The following is a 17,334-nucleotide window of genomic DNA, read 5'->3' on the forward strand; positions in this document are numbered from 1 at the left end:
TTTACGAGGAAAAATTTGGCAACATTGAAATGGAATTAAGTTCTTTTGCGAGGGCAACAACGAATAGTGCATATTTTCTTAGTGTTGTGTAGACCTCTCTCTTTCTACAGATCAGCTTTAAAGAAAAAAATTCATTACAGTTTTCATGAGGACCTCTTTGATTTCGAAACAAGGGGTGTACTAAGGGTCACGTAATGGTCAGTGTCTCTTCAGCGATGAGTCGGAAGGTCTCAAAAGATTTAAGTATTGCTCAGGGATGGGCATATTTCAGAGAAGTTGGGCCGTTTTGATATCATATTCCTTTATAGCGATGGATCAAAACGTGTTCCAGGTCATCATACCTTATAGGTATTTACTTTTTTTGCGTGAAAAACTTTTGGTTGTATAGTATATTGCATGGGCATCAAGTAGAAAATTGGGCCGTTTTGATATCACTTACTTTTAAATGATGAATCCAAAACGGTATATTTTTGGGTGTCTGGTTTTTTTTTTTTTTTTTTTTTTTCTTCCTCTCGGTAGTCTAATATGTCTATTCAAAATTTTGTCTAGTGCCAATTTGATGGATAGGATTAAGTTCCCCTTGACGAGCGATATATGATATGAGTGAAATTATTGAATTCATTTGGATTCCCCATCAGATTTGTATTTGCTCACTCACTTTCAGTCAGAATCTTTAAATCGCCTTCAAATCACGAAAATACAAAAGTGCATACATGCGTGCAAGTGACTCTTACTAATCTGCATTTCAAAGCGTTGTAGCGTAGTGAGCCATTAAATTGGGCCTCTCATTGGTCGCATCCTAACCTAAGGTCATTTTCCACCAATCAGAGCTTCAGTTTGATGGCTTAATTTGATTGTGTAACTGAACCTTCAGTAGTGGTTAACTTTTTAGGGGGAGTTTTTTAGTGTTCAAATAAATAAAACGATTTCTAGGCCACGCCCATTATCACAAACGGAGAATAAACATTTGTTTTGATGACGTATTTCGTAAACGGTTTACGAATTTCGTCAACAGTTGACAGACGAAAATTCGCTTGTTGACTCGTCCGAGTCCGACATCGTGCAATCCGTGCAACTCCTTTCGTTCCTTCGTTCCCTTCCTTCCTCATCGAGCTGAAAAATGGCCGACACCAAATTGTACGATATTTTAGGAGTTCGTAGTAATGCTTCAGATGGCGAAATCAAGAAAGTAAGTGCTCATTTGCGATATTTACATTACTCTTTTCAATTTCAAGGTTTCATTACGATTCTTTAACCACTTTCAGTCGCCTAATTAAGTCACGGAAGATGACCACTTCTTATGACAGAAGGTCTCTCTTTCTGTTCAACCGGGGAACGTATCATCCTTTACTCACAGCGTAAATTTTCTTAAAATTTAATAAATCTTCATCAGATTCTTCTGTTCATCAAACTTTGCCGCAATATTTCACTTGTGAAATAAAGGAGCTGTTTATCCTCACCCTTATACTGAAAGTACCTACTCATCTCACAACCTCGTATCAAAGTTAAGCCTTTGTCTGCCAATTCACCCTGCATTTCAATCCATCATTTTCTCTTCCTTCTCTCTGATGGTTTTAAGCTCTCTGAGTTCTGGTTTTTACCATATAATGGCCAGAAGTTTTATGCAAGTTACCTCAGGTTTCTATTGCTGAGGCTGCTACTCGATGCCCTTTGTTTACGTCTGAACCTCCGACTGATAATGCCCATAGACACCTATGTGCCATGTCATGGAATAAGTGGTACAGTTTCTAATTGAGTGGAGATATGTCAGCAAGAGAGCATATGCTTTTCTCCGGCAAGTATCTCCTTTATATTACCTTTGCCAGTTTGGGGAATAGCGTGAAGATTTAGCGTTAGTACATGAAAGTAGGTAGAGAAAATGAAACTGCTTCACCCCTTGTGAGTGACTAAATGAATGCAGAAATTTTAAGGCAACAGCTTTGTTTTGAAATGGCTCAACTAAACTCAATCTACTCATGCTTTTGAACCAACTGTATCTTGAGAATGTTAATACACTCGATACTGTGTTATTACTCTCACTCCAGCGCACACTCCAATAATGGGGAAACTCACTGGAGTCGATGGATATCATTTTAGCTACGAAAGATGTCGTCATCAGAAATTTCCATCTTTATCTGGTCACGCATGGTTTCCGAAGCATGGTTTTCTTTGTATGCCAGACCTAATAGGAACTGGAAGAGGTTCGGTACTCGGGCTCCTTTTTAGACCCATCAACGGTACTCCCTACGCAGTTCGGTACTCGGGCTCCTTAATTTAAACTTATTTAGAAGAACATACGATGCCCGTAATCAATCACAAACACATTTTGAATGAAATTTACTTTGCCGAGATGGTTTCCGGAGTTCACGTAAAGTGGGGCTATTTTCAATGTCGCGAATGCCGATGTCGCAAATGTCGCGCACACTCCCCCAATACCTGTTTAATTTTAATCCTTAATTGATTTTAATTTTCGTGTTTTCACACGAGAAAAAAAGTTCTTCTCATTATTAAAAGAATTCTTTGTTATTCGTTACTGCTCACGATGTTGTCGTGTATTCTGTAATAAAAAGTATTATTTAGAGGAAAAATGAAATATAAATTAATCTAACCTAATCTAACCTAACCTTACCTAACCTAACCTAACTTACCCGAGCATTGCCTTACGTAGCCCAACCTAAGGTAACTTACCTGACGTAACGTAACGTAACGTAACCTAACCTAACCTACAGGACTACAAGTTAGGTCGCTTCGCGACCTAACTTGTGGGCCCGTAGGTTAGGTTACGTTACGTTACGTCAGGTAAGTTACCTTAGGTTGGGCTACTCAGGCTTGTGGATATTGGGTTTACGTAGGCGCCGCGTCAAATCATGCGTATGTTCTTCTAAATAAGTTTAAATTAAGGAGCCCGAGTACCGAACTGCGTAGGGAGGACCGTTGATGGGTCTAAAAAGAAGCCCGAGTACCGAACTACACCCTAACTTTTGTCTTAGCAAACGACGAGTAGCTTCAGGCTTCATCAACGAGCTGACCTTGGATTAATATCAATAGAATGAAGTTCAGTCATAGAAATCTGGCAACATTAGCTATTCTTGTGAGAGCTCTTTCAATGTACAGTTATGAAGATGCGAGTTATATGAAATAAAAGAATGGAAAAAGACAGATACCATCAAAGGTATCTAATTGTAGATAATACTTCATTGCACTGTCTCCTACCTGAATCCTGTAGATAATCCTTAACTGTCTTGTCTCCTACTTGAATCCATCAGTATTTGGTGTCGATATTTATGAAGAAACGTTGAACTCATCCCTGAGATATCAATATTGCTAGCAAACAGTGCTTTTTACGTGACTCTGAGATAGCTTTAAGATTTTATACTTTATTGTTAATAAACATGATGATTGTGAAACTACCAGGCCATGTATCTCGTTTGCAGTGTTTATAAATATTCGCAGCCTCCATTTTACGTACGAGATTCATGAAAGAGAAGAAACCAATATCATTCTTTGAAGTTTTTACCAATTTTTCTTCACACAGCGAAGAAAAATTACGGAATTTTTCAAGCATTGACATTGAGTAACAGTCTATGAGCTTTTTTTGTTAGATCTAGTAGCTAATTTAATGATTAAATGGCTGTTTTTCCTATTTTTCCAGGCTTATCATAAGCTAGCAAAGGAATGTCATCCAGACAAAAATCCTAGCGCAGGCGAAAAATTCAAAGAAATATCATATGCTTACGATGTCCTCTCTGATTCTTCAAAGCGATCTATTTATGATCAGTATGGCATTAAGGGTTTACAAGAAGGAGCTGGTAGCCATGCAGCAAGTCATGATTTCTTCTCCCAGGTTTTCGGTGGAGGAGGTCTGTTCGGAGGTTTAGATGACTTTCTTGGTGGACGCAGCAGGAGTCGAAAAGCAGAGCCAGTAGTTCATAATCTCAAGTAAGATTCACCATATACACTCCTCATTTCATGTTTCTAATGCTCAGTTCCTCCAATATTTTCCTCTATTCTAATTTCTATCACAATGCTTTTGCTTGCTGTTTGGCTAGAATAGCGTAATTGATCATCCTTATCCTAACAAACAAGTGCACCAAATTTGGTTATAATCTGATAATTTTGTGAGAAATGTCAACACAACATGTGCTCCGCAGAAAGGCCAAATGAATGCGCTTGGAGACAGCTTGCTGCGCAATGGCGGTCAGTAGCTTGGCCCGATCCACAGGAGTGCAGGAATTTCCAGGCCTTCCTCCAAATTCAATAAACTTTTCCCAGTTTTCAACCAAAATTTTCATGATCACTTCCTGCAAGACCGGGAAAAAAACATACCATCCAAAATTTGGACTCTTCTACCTCTAGTACACTGCACTCTTGCGAGGGTTCCGTCCTCTACATGACCAGCCCGGTCGCATGGTCAGGAAGTTCCTGCACCCCCGCACAACAAAGAGCACTGCATCATAGCCCCTGGTGTTTTGCCACTGCTCCCTTCCGCCAGCCCTCTCCTGCAACAGGCACTAAGAACTACAGTTTACTCCAAACATCTAGAATGGCATGTTTCACAAATTGCATGCACTGTTTCATTGTATTTGTCTCCCAAAGTTACTATTAGTGAAAGGTCAGATCGACTCAAATTGCTGCCCCAAGTAAAAAGAACCCTCAGATCACTTTTCATTTATTCTATTTCCAAACTGCTTATCAATGAAAATTTTTTGATTCTAGGCTTTTTCCCCCTCTAAAGGACACGTGTTACAATTACCAACAAAATTAGTTGCAAAATACCAATTCCTCTTTGAATTGTCGTTGTGAAAGCTTCGAATGCATTTTTCTCAACACCTACTCTCAGTATAAGAGCCTTTTTTTCATATAATGCTTCAATTATAATCAGAGATCTCTTTTCATGCCTGTAAGCTGCTGCTTTGTTTACCTTAAATTTTGCCAACAATCTCAAATGGTACCCAAGCTATGATATTTATCGATTTTCCGTCTCAATTTATTTTCTGAGTTCTTCAAGCAGTTCACATTTCTTTTGATTGTGGACCTGTGGAGTTACAAAATTAAATTAAAGTTCAAGAATCTGGCAAAAATGTTAGAGTGTTTGCTTTGCAGATGATATCTTTTATTACCTCATTTTTTTGTAATTTATTGTTCTAGAGTTTCACTAGAGGACTTGTATAATGGGAAAACATCAAAACTGCAGCTCATGCGACTTATCTTGTGCAAACCCTGTAAGGGGTAAGTGTTTTTGTAGTTTTCTTTCAATTTCTTTCATACTTCTCTTTTTTTTTCCTTCTTTTTTTAGCGCTACAATGTCAAATCAATTTCATGCAAGTTTGGTAACAGTGGTGAAATACCTAATAAAGAGTGTAAAGAGGGGTGCTGAAAAGCTCACGTGCCTGCGCCCTGGCTTCCATGTGGCAAGAGTTAATCTGTCGCTTGTCAAAATTTTTCAAAAATGCTTCTTTTGTATTTTCTCATTCATTGGTTATTTTTTCATGCCAAAAATGAAATAAAAACTAAGAAATGTGTAGATTTTAAAAATTCTTTATCTTAGAACACTTTTTGTACCTTGCAGCAGAGTGAGATAATATCTTAAGAGTGAGGAAATTTTGAAGCTAAGATATTGACTAATTATGCACAGAAAAATTCTATACACCTCTGAATGTGAAGAAGGGTTTTTCTTATAACTATGGAGTTTGTCGGTAAAAATGGATTGTTCTTGCAATCTTGTTTCAGTTTTTACTCGTGGCACTATTGTTTAGCAATGTGGGCCCACCATTTTAAAGTTTTCTCGCAACAAGTGATTTCATCTCCACTTAGTATCCAGTTTGTTTCAAACTATGTAGAATGTTGCACTGTCCAGCTGCATTGCATGGCACTCCCTCCATGTTGTCGAAGAACTCCTCAATTATAGTGGCCAGCGCTTTAGTTTTGTTTTTCTTTTGCTCTATATCCGACTCACCCCTCAACCTTTGAGTTGTACGAGGATGAAAGAGGCAAGCTACCATTTGACTCACTTTTTTCCTTCCCGCTTAGGGTTCAAAGGTATTTCAAGTAAAAAACAAGTGAGAAACAAGATTTCAGTGCTTGCTACTCATCACTGCCCAATGGAGACCAGGAGCAAACATAACAAATTTTTCATTGAACCATGCTGTCTACTTTACAGTTAAATTTCATTGAATGCTTTGTGTTTCTAGATCGGGATCTAAAACTGGTCAGCCTTCCACGTGTCCCTCTTGTCGAGGTCGAGGATATAAAGTTTTCCCCTTCGGTAATTCTCAGAGAATTCAGATGCAGTGTGATGAATGCGTCAATGGTATGAAAATCTACTATCACTCCAATTATTACAGATATAATTTTGTTAACATTCTCAATAATTTTACAGTGTTTGTTCAGGAGGTTGATTCGAAACTCTCGTTTTGCTCTCTCTTGATTTTCTTAAAATTCAATATCCCGAGTGGTAATCAAATATTGATATTTGTTAATATTTTTAAAAGGGCTGTAGAGATTTGTATGGGTTTTTCGATGACTTTCTTTAATTGTGCAGATGTGTTGCTGATGGCCAGACTTTCCGTTACCTAATACTTTGTAATAAATCGCCTGCATATACATTGAAGTTGATAAAATTAACATCTAAATGACTTTTATTTGTGATGCACCTGAGATTAAAGGGATTTATAGGAGAAAAAGTCAAAATTGAGGTAACCATGTTCTTGCCCGAAAGAGCTGACTGCACATTTGCTCCAAAAATCACTAAAAAATTCCCAAAACCAACTTACCCACAGCATTTTGAAGTTTGCAAACGAAAAAAACGTGATTTTGAGAAAACACGGTTAAAGTATTAAATCCATTTTACCCGAAGAATTTGGCCTCTCTATTATTAAATATTACTTCTCCATCATTAAGCATTAGACAACAGCCACTCTCAGCTGAGTTGAGATCTAGTCCTCCAGCTGTAGTCGGTTTTAACTTTCTTCACTTAAAACGCTTGTATCATCCTTTAAAATGCCAATCATGTCTTAAAATATGAGCTATATGTTCTTGAGCTACGTAGAAATTGATTAGCATCAAAAACTGAAAATCGATAATTTTGACCAAAGCTGCATTCTGTGAAACTCTTAAAAATTTGGCAACTCACCTTAAGTCCCCTACCACTCAGGGGCGTCACATTTTTTTGTTTCACTGACAACAAAATTTCCAGTCTTCAAGTGCCAACACTGTTTGTAAAAAAATGAAAAAATAGGTAGAGCTCTCTCTAGCATATGCCTTTGTGATGAGGAGTGAATCCAACATTTTGCATCTTTTGTATCTGTAAAGTTTCTTTTATTTGCCCACTCTCCTTGCAATTTAAGTTGAGAATATTGATGTTTAAATCGCCTTTGTGATGGAAACATGTAGAGTAAAACCATGTCTAATGTGGATGAATTTCGTTGATAAAACTGCTGTAGGGGCAGAAGAATCGATCCGGAATTTTATTAAGGGCCTAGTATCAAGAAAAATGAGAAGTGTGTCATTTGTCTTCTTGATCTCTCATTTATTTGAGTTATTAATACAAAATCAGTGAAAGCTTTTGAAATGGCATCAAGGTATAACTGCTTTGATGGTGGGATACGCTCCCTGGTGAAACCACTTCAGTAGAAGAGGAAGTAACGTAGCACAATTATTTTAGCAAGAGAGTAAGCTATTTATTAAAACCTTTTTAGCAGTAGAAAAAGTTCACCGAAATATTAGGTCAGGCTTGAAAAAAAAGTTCTTCTGTGAAACATTAATGCAACGTATTTGTTATTGAGATTATTAAAAAAGAAATAGCTTCAATGAAATGTTTTCAAATCACTAAAAGTTTTACCCTGCTCCTAATCATCTGTTAGCTCTCAATGGGATGGTCGTCATTTTTAAAAATTTTAGAAAGAAATTTGATTGGAACACTAGCTGCGACTTGTCAGGTTATGCCCGAAGAGAATTACTCTCACCTCAGAAATGAAACAATTAAATCTGCGTTCTAAATCCTGAGTGAAACAATTTGTTGCATAACCATGTCAACACTAAATTGATAGGGCCAAGTACCTAGTAATTAACCTAGATACTAAAATTAAGTGAAAAGAGCACATCAAAATCAAAAAGGAAGAATGTTAATATAAACTGAAGAAAATGAATTGGTTACTATGTAAAAGATCGCCATTTAGTATAGATAATAAGATATTCTTATATAAACAAATCATCCGCCCTACCTGTGCGTATTAAGCTCAGATCTGGGGGTGTGCAGCACGGTCAAATTTAGAACCGATGCAGAGATCATAAAACTGAGAGCTCCGCACGACCATTGGAGCAAGATGGTACGAGCGGAATAAAGACATTCATAGAAACCTGGGAATGGAGACAGTTGCCCATTATATCTCTAAAGTAGCAACAAATAATGAGCATCGCCCTCACTCCCACCCCAATATAGAGGCTCTACAGCTCTTGGATAACTCCAACAAGCTGAGACGTCTTAAGAGAGCCAAATCATGGGAACTGGCGAGCCCCTGCGTCTGACTCCAAAATTATAGACTTAATTTTTGAATACTTGTATATAAGCTACTAGTCACTCAGTTGCTAGCATAATCAACCTTATTCAATATTTAATAGCATCGTATATAGTTCTTTTCCCAAGAAGTTAACAATAGGTAATCTAATAATAATAAAAAAAAGAAGAAAAAAGAAAATATGAACCAAAATGTACTGAACTCAATTTTTCAATTCTGTCATTCCCCACCAAAATTTATCCCTCATTTTTGTTTCAGGTGAAGTTATTAGAAAAGAAGATCAGTGTACTAGTTGTAAGGGTCATAAAATCATTGAAGAACCTAAGATAATAGAAGTCCATGTAGATAAGGGTATGACAGAAAACCAAAAAATCTATTTCAAGGGAGAAGGCAATCAGGGTGTAAGTATTTTTAATTGATTTAAACTATTATTCTTTTTCTTTTTAAACTTATGATCTCTAACCAGGCCCGCCACATCTCATCTCGGGCCCTGGTACCAGTTTTAAGGTCCGGGCCCCAAGCACGGAGGGGGGGGGGGAGGGTCCGAGGGGCATCCCCCGAGAAATTATAGAATTAATACGACTAATCGGACGCATTTTGAAGCTTCCATAAAGAATTTTTCCATCTATTTCTGCGGAATAATTATGTTTTTTTTTTTTTTTTTTTTTTTTTTATACTTTCAGCACAAAATACTTGCGAATTGTTACATTCAAAACATCCGGAAAATTTTTATTTTTTTTTGGGGGGGGGGGCACATGATACTATTTTCAGTTCTATGAGGGCCAGGCCCCCCTGGACTCCCCCTTTGTTTGTCTATGGCAAGGGAGTTGAGCCATTGAAGTCGAGGATGCCCAGACTGGAGACCCTCAGCATCTGACGACGGAAGAAAATTAAACGCAGTTACTAAAAATATCCGTCTGTACTGAAAATCTTACAAGGGGAGCTTCCCAAGTGTAACCGGAATTTCGAGTTGAAATTTCGCATGAAGATACTAGAGATGATTTTAGGGATGCCGTATTTTTTCGTTTTTTCGAATGGGGTCGGGAAAGCCCTCAAAAAAAGGGCTAAAGATGCGGAAAAAACGCGTGCGCTAGCGGCACAAGGTAAACATAGGTGATAGAGGCACCAATCCTTATCAGTACCGCATGGCCGAACGGTAGCGCGCTCGCTTCGCATGCGTGAGGTCCTAGGATCGGATCCTGATTACAGTTCGTAATTTTATTTTACTTTATGCTTGTTTATTTTTCACTTACTTTATTTTGCACCATTCGCTCCGCAAACCGACTTACGAGGTAGAACACGTAGTGACTGAAGATTTTTTACATATGCTGATAAAAACTCGAAGTTTCTCTTGGATTGAAACGTTATATATAATTGAATAAACAAAACACTCTAAAACTCACCAAATTTCGTTGCCAAGCTGAATTTCCGGAGTATCAGTCGAATCTGTATCTGTATCTGACTGATACTCCAGAAATTCAGCTTGGCAACGAAATTTGGTGAGTTTTAGAGTGTTTTGTTTATTCAATTATAAATAACGTTTCAATCCAAGAGAAACTTCGAGTTTTTATCAGCATATGTAAAAAATCTTCAGTCACTACGTGTTCTACCTCGTAAGTCGGTTTGCGGAGCGAATGGTGCAAAATAAAGTAAGTGAAAAATAAACAAGCATAAAGTAAAATAAAATTACGAACTGTAATCAGGATCCGATCCTAGGACCTCACGCATGCGAAGCGAGCGCGCTACCGTTCGGCCATGCGGTACTGATAAGGATTGAGTGCCTCTATCACCTATGTTTACCTTGTGCCGCTAGCGCACGCGTTTTTTCCGCATCTTTAGCCCTTTTTTTGAGGGCTTTCCCGACCCCATTCGAAAAAACGAAAAAATACGGCATCCCTAAAATCATCTCTAGTATCTTCATGCGAAATTTCAACTCGAAATTCCGGTTACACTTGGGAAGCTCCCCTTGTTAGATAGAAATCTAGATAGAAATTTTCCAAGAAGTATACTTCTTTGAAAATGTAAGAAGAACTCTACAGTGCCCCAGCGTGTTTCTGAAAATCTATTCACCTTTTGCGAAATTTTTAGGGTAAATTTTTCACTTTTTCTTACGAAACAAGGGTTGTCTGTGAATTCGTAGTGGTTTTTCACGGGTAACACGGGCCCCCTCCGGGGCCCGGGCCCCGGTACCAGGGACCCAGTATCCCCCCCCTTGTGGCGGGCATGTCTCTAACTGGGCAAAATGCAGAAGTATGAAGTAAATATGATAATGCAGAGAAGACAGAAGGAATAGACGGATATAGTATCTGCATTATTCTTGCATCAGTGTGGTCAAAACTTGTGTCACAAGTTTGGAGTTTGTCACTAATTATCATCCACCTCTTGGCCTATTAGTCCGAAAATCAATCTTTTAAGCTATAGAGGAGAGAAGTTGCCAAATTTTTCCCCTCTTTTTCATTACTTTGAGCCCTCCTCCGGCATTAATGGCAGACAGAATACTTTAATGCACTTGGTTTTTTCACGAATTATAGCCGGCCCTTTTTTGAGTGCTGAAAGGAAGAGGGATCTCTTTGACTTATTATTACTTCACTAGTTTATTTGCTAGTTAAAGTATGGAAACTTTGACTGCGAATCGAAAATGGTGGTTCATAGAAACTTAGCCCACTTTTGACATATGATCAGGGTTGATGAAGGAGTAAAGTGCAAAAAAAAAATTGCAAATTGGTGTAGGCATACATCTCCTTAAGCAGTTTGCATTATCCTTTGACAAGAAAGGACAAGAGTTTGGTCGCAGTTAGGCAGTCCGCACAGCTTTGGCAGAAATCAAAGTCAATTCTGTGGAAAGTAATAGTGATTGTGACCCACAGAAATCAGGCTCTCCACTCTGTCAGGATGGGTTGCTTACCCCAACTCCTGACCTTCTTGTCCAATCCAAAGAAAATGGTCGGTCTTATCAATAAAGCGCAATGAGTATCCTTGCACCCTCGCTTCTTGCTCTTTCAGAATCCACCCAGAATTTAGACAAATATAAACTTTTCAACCATGAACCCATGGGCTAACATAAATATTAGAGGAAAAAATATCTGAGGGTTTAAAGTTGCCCTAATTTTCTAATAAGTTACAATTAAAATTCAAACTGTAACTGATTCAATGCAGTCTTACTTCTCATTTAAGTCTGGTCGTTGCCTACGAGAATGGAGAGGCCGTAACTAGTCAGTTCTGTGACGTCAAGCTAGTAGATATTTACCGAAAACAACAAGCATCTCCGGGTCATCAGTGCATCGATGAGTGAGGCAGTCGCTGCGTGGACCAATCAGAGTGGCTCTCGATCGGCCGAAGTTGCGCGATCGGCCCGTTTGAATCTGAGTGGAGTAACGATTTTTGGTATTACGCATTCATTTCCTCGATATTTAGACAATGTCACAATTGAACTAGTTAGTTTTCTAAAGTGAAATTTCATCTTCTTTCTAAACGGTTCTTATGAAATTTTGCGTCAGATCAACCCTGAAAGAGATATCGGCGAGAAATCATCGCGCGGCAAGCGTTCTCCCATAAGAACGCGTGTTAAACCGCGGCCGAGTTTCATCTACTAGTGTGACGTCACAGAATCGTAGTAACGGCCTCTCCATTCTCGTAGGCAACGGTCTGGTCTGACAAAAGTGCCCTGGCAAAACAAGGCATAGTTCCTATTCGTTACTGTAATCGTCTCCAATGTATTTATCTCGTTTTTAGCCTGATCAAGAACCTGGTGACGTTGTGATAGTGTTGAAAGTGAAACCTCATGAAACATTCAAACTCAAATTCAGAGATTCAACAGACCTTTGCATGGAGCACTCCATAACAATCACGGAGGCCTTATGCGGATTTTCATTCTCAGTGAAACATCTTGATGGCAGAGTACTTCATATCAAACAACCCAGCGACTCTGTTGTCAAACCAGGTAAGAATTAAACAGGTTACTTTTTCCTTTGTCTCTCATCCGAAAAGCCCACTCTCAGCCTCTTGAATTAGTGGCAGAGTGTTCTCTGTCATTGTGTTGCTTGGTCTGTCTCTGAGGCCAAGTAGTTACAAGATAAAGCAGGAGTGCAGAAATTTCAAAAACGCTGCTTGTTCAACTGACATTTTTGCTGCTAAGCGGAATGTTGTCAAAACTCAGCAGAAAATCTAAGACCATTCCAATTAATTTTTTGAAATTGATCTTCAAATTTTTCTTCAAAAAATACATTCTAATTTTCATCACTCGCCATGTTTTCTCCTCCATTATTCATGATGGACCTTCTGCTAATTTATGGAGCAATGTCCCCTTTTAGTAAGTGGACATCATCATGAAATGCTCTTATCATTTCACAAGCCTTACGTAGCATAACATGAAGCAGATAGAACATGCATTATCACTGAGTTCTTTTGAAGGACCAAGTAGGTTTACAATACCAAGAAATTCAGCGCTGCCTAAATTTTGAAATTTTTTCTATAATGTTCCTTATAGCTTCCTGATCTTAATCAGTTTTTAAAATTGAACCTTCTTTATGCCGATCTCAAGAAAAGCGGGGCTGAAAAGTGAATTTTTCAGCATTTCTTCACAAACAGTATCTAACAGAATTGTTACAATATCTTACTGGTAATTAAAAAGTTCTTGAGTTTTCTCGTAGGCCGAAAAGATAAGACAGATGAACAGAATCAAATTCTTTTGAATGATAATCGCGTTCTGTGTAGCGTCCACATATAGCAGCATTCCTGCACCTGTGTCAGAAATCGCAAGTGAGGAGGTCGAAACAAGAACTTTTTAGCCCTGCTCCTAAAGAGATTGACTCATAGAAAGTTAGATTTCATAAGCGCTCGTGCTCAGGAGATCCTAATAAACATCATATAAACTAATATTAAAATTTACTCAGCCCAAATTTCTTGGTATTTTGTACGTAGTCCTTGCCGTTTTCACAACGTTTTGTTAGAAAGTGCTTTTAAACATTTCAGAAATCTATCATTGCATTGTTTCAAGTAGATGAAATAAATGATGTTACCAAAGAACCCTGCACAGAGCATGGGTTCAGCGGCTCTCTATGAAAGTCGATGAAACTTTAATAGATTGATATTAAGTTCATAATTAAGGGAAAGCCAAAAAATTAGCTCACTTCTACGAGTAGAGGCCGAGATATTCGCGATTGAACCCGGACTATTTTCTGTGCGGGGGAGGTAAATTCTCCACATCGCCTTACCTTGCTTGAACACTTCGGCCAGGAAACCCCCCCCTCCCCACCAGGTAACTACGATGTCGCATTGTTTACACTCACTCCTTTCATTAGGACGTTCCGTTCGGGCTGTGCGATATGGAGTTCCCTCCTTCTCGCACCTCTCCCATGCCAGCGCCGCCGGCCGGTTTAATCTTAAATGTAGTTGCTGGAACAGAATTGACAGATGCGGGGAGAGGGAGGGAGTACGGCATTCGCACCGGCCGAGCGCATAAGCACCTATCTTCACGTGAGTGACGTGAGGTCTGATCGAGAACGCCGAACAACGAGAGGAAAGGGGACTCGGAATTCCTCCGTCATGCTGCGGCACGATAGAAAATAGTCCGGATTCAATTGCGAATATCTCGGCTTCTACTCGCAAAAATGAGCTAATTTTTTGGCTTTCCCTTAATTATGAACTTTATAACAATCTATTAAAGTTTCATCGACTTTCATAGAGAGCCGCTGAGCCCATGCTCTGTGCAGGGTTCTTTCAATAAATCTCTTTTTTCAACAAGTTTGACTGACTGCTTTGTCCACAGGGGAAACGCGTGTAGTTGTTGGCGAAGGAATGCCGCAGTATAGAAATCCATACGAGAAGGGAAACCTCATCATTAGTTTCAATGTTACGTTCCCAGAAAATTATTTTGCTGATGAAGCAAAACTGAAAGTAAGATATAAAAAGTGATTTCTCCGTTTTCTTTTCTTTTGTCCTATATCTATTGCATATGTGTGTTTTCTCCATTAAAGTGCAGTCTCCAAGCATGCTAATCAAGCTACTGAATGAGTCTTCCATAAAGATGGAAGAATTTCAGAGGCAACCTAGTTCCAGATATGGAAACAGAATCAAACCAATCAGTCAACTCCTCTAAAACATGAAAATGACTATAGTCTCCTTTGGTTCTGCTGCGCCTTTGAATTTTTTTGCTTTGCAGTAATTTTAATTCTAACTCAAAAACAGGGAGATGTATCCATCAATCCTTGTTTCCAAAACACCAGAGGCTTTCTAGTTTTTCAGGTCTGAGAGAAGGAAATGAGCAATGATAACAGAGTAAGGCTATGATAGAGACAATATATGTTAAACCCCAGAAACAAGGAATAACTCACAGTTTAAAACCATAGACATCAAACAAATGAAGAAGTTGCTTTTAATTTGTATAGGTTAAAGTGTAGTGGAAATCGACTTTGAATGTTTACGTAGATCCCATTAACATGTTAAAACTAAAAAACAAATTGTGGACTTGGTGGACAGTGTTTAATAGACTAAATGGCTCACTTCACATTTTCTCGCATGCCCAAGTCAGTATCATGCTTTTTCCTGTGAACCAGCATACTGCATAACTATCCCTTTCAATATTGGCACAGTCCCAATTTCCGTTGATCCATCTCCTTATAAAATTTTACAATCTTTAGTAGCTGTGAATAATTTATGGCTCTTAAAAGTTGTAGTTTTGCCCTTAAAATGAGACTTGGTGGCTAAAATGGCTCAAAAAATGATAGAGTAAAGTCAAACTACTGCATTATTCAATTCAACAAACTGAAGATGGAGCATCGTAGAAAGCTCCGTTTTTAGACTAGAACTAAGGAGATTCGTAAGGAAGCAAAGTAATGAGGCACTGACATTAAAAGTTTCTCAACATGCTGTAGATAGTCAACCTGTCCTAAAAGCCTTGAAACATCTCTTTCAGTCTGAACTCATGAGCTATCCCAGAGAATGAAAAACCAACCTCCCCAACTAAAGTATGCACTCCTCTAAACCTACATCAAAATCGAGGAGATGATAGTTGCACTTAGAAAATAGTGCTGTACAAATATTAGTTCGCATCTCTGATTTTTGTTCTCATGTGTAGATTGATGGATCTTCCCAGTCTTTGCTAATTTCATGATGATTTATTTGTTTTCTTTTTTCAGACGCTGGAATCACTTCTTCCCCCTCGACCTGCATTCAAAATGCCTACGGGAGAAAATGTGGAAGAAGTAAATCTACAGGATTATGATCCACATCAGCAGAAATCTCATTCAAGTCGTGGTGAAGCATATGCCAGCGACGATGAGGAAGGACACGGGCATCCTGGTGTGCAATGCGCCCAGCAGTAGGTTTGGAAGGAACATTATTTCTGTGATCGTACGACAGCTTCTGACTCTAAACTTTTCATTCGAACCTCCCTTTTTTTCTCACCCAATATCATTCTTTTGATTGGGGAGCTATTTCAATAATTTTGTACTATTACTAGAACTCGAAAATCTTATTTTTGTAAGCTTTGGCTAGCAAATGACTGTGGCAGACCACCAGCTATTGAGCATGTCTTTTCACCCTTTTTGGAGATGCCTTACTTCATTAAAAGCATACTAAACTCACCGAAGGACATTTTTTTGAACACCAGACTTAAGACGTATTTTTCAACTTCTAAGAAACAGGAAGATCAGCTAATAAGGATAATGGTACTTTTTCTTTTCTTGCTCTTCCATTTTACAGCTTGATGTAGATGGGCAGATTAAGAGGCAAGGAGAAACATTGCCAGTTTTAGTTTTATCATGACAATACCTTATTTATTTTTTTTCTTCAGGGAAATCAGTCGCTAACAAACTTTTAACCCAAAAAATACAGCCTATAGATTATTGCTCTTGACTCTTTCAGGAGCAGGGTGTCTTTAAAATCGTGCTGAAACATGCTCAGGCCCTCCAACAGATATTCAATTTTTAATCTTAGCAAAACCTAGCCCAGAAAAAATGTCGGCCGTCCTCTTTGATATGATGGCCTTATTAACTAAAGCGGTTTCCTGTACCGAGAATGTAGGTAGTTTTCTCAGGTTCATTCCATTGTGCTTGGCATGCCTACTGAGCCTCTCTTGTGAAAACTACCTCTCTTTAAGCATCAAAGTAGTTTAATTTTAGCATCAAAATACTCGGGCGCTGGAAGCTGTATAGTTTTTGGAGGATCAAGTCAGTGTGTACCTGGTTTTTTCTGAAATTTGTTGTTTGTTTCGGTGCAAAAAAATACGCAGTTTGGAAATTTGAATCATTGGTAATTTGTTGATTTTTTGCTGGAATAAATTTTGGTGTCTGACAAGAAAGTCTGAACTAGTTTCTCTGCAACTTAGTTTTAAAAATTGTTTAGACTCTATTCTTGGAAACTAATAATATTAATTCTATGATCATGGACTTGATCGGTATTGATGGAAATTATCTAGTTTTCAAATTCTTATTTTGTACCTCGCCCAAAAGAAGCTAGTTAGCTTCAATGCCGTGAATCCTAAGAATTCATTCGTAACTTCGGTGTCAGCCTCTGTTTTAAAATTAAACTATTCGTATAAATAGCACTTGGTCTACTTATTTTTGATCCTTATTCCTAAAATTTTCCAACCAACTTCATTCCAGCATAGCTCAGAAGGAAATGACTTTGTCCAAGTGCTGGTGTTGTAAGTGAATCTAGTCCATCCAGAAGGTACTTATTTGTCTTACCATTTGTAAGATTCTGCACTTATCCACATAATAAGAACCTGCCTCTCTGATTTTGTAGAATTTCCAGCCCTCACTAAGTGAGATATTGTACTTATGCATTAATGCAACCTGCGCTCTCCCTTGGATTTGTT

At 38.4% G+C, this 17,334-nt stretch overlaps 1 protein-coding gene across 1 annotated transcript; it reads left to right on the top strand.

Moving 5' to 3' along the window:
• Positions 1 to 1,030: 1,030 nt before the first annotated feature.
• On the top strand, positions 1,031 to 17,061 carry LOC109039690 (dnaJ homolog subfamily A member 2). Its single transcript, XM_019055293.2, has 8 exons — positions 1,031 to 1,189; positions 3,653 to 3,939; positions 5,149 to 5,229; positions 6,192 to 6,310; positions 8,775 to 8,917; positions 12,249 to 12,456; positions 14,284 to 14,411; positions 15,653 to 17,061. The coding sequence occupies exons 1-8, from the start codon at positions 1,121 to 1,123 to the stop codon at positions 15,836 to 15,838; spliced, it is 1,221 nt and encodes a 406-aa protein (XP_018910838.1). The 5' UTR covers positions 1,031 to 1,120; the 3' UTR covers positions 15,839 to 17,061.
• The last annotated feature ends 273 nt before the right edge of the window (positions 17,062 to 17,334 follow it).

This window comes from Bemisia tabaci, chromosome 1, assembly GCF_918797505.1.
Source record: "Bemisia tabaci chromosome 1, PGI_BMITA_v3".
NCBI classification, from domain to species: domain Eukaryota; kingdom Metazoa; phylum Arthropoda; class Insecta; order Hemiptera; family Aleyrodidae; genus Bemisia; species Bemisia tabaci.

Coding starts and splice junctions, on each gene's coding strand:
- LOC109039690 (XM_019055293.2), top strand. CDS start 1,121: ATGGCCGACACCAAATTGTACGATATTTTAGGAGTTCGTAGTAATGCT. Junction 3,940..5,148: donor CCAGTAGTTCATAATCTCAA/GTAAGATTCACC, acceptor TTATTGTTCTAG/AGTTTCACTAGAGGACTTGT. Junction 6,311..8,774: donor GTGTGATGAATGCGTCAATG/GTATGAAAATCT, acceptor TTTTTGTTTCAG/GTGAAGTTATTAGAAAAGAA.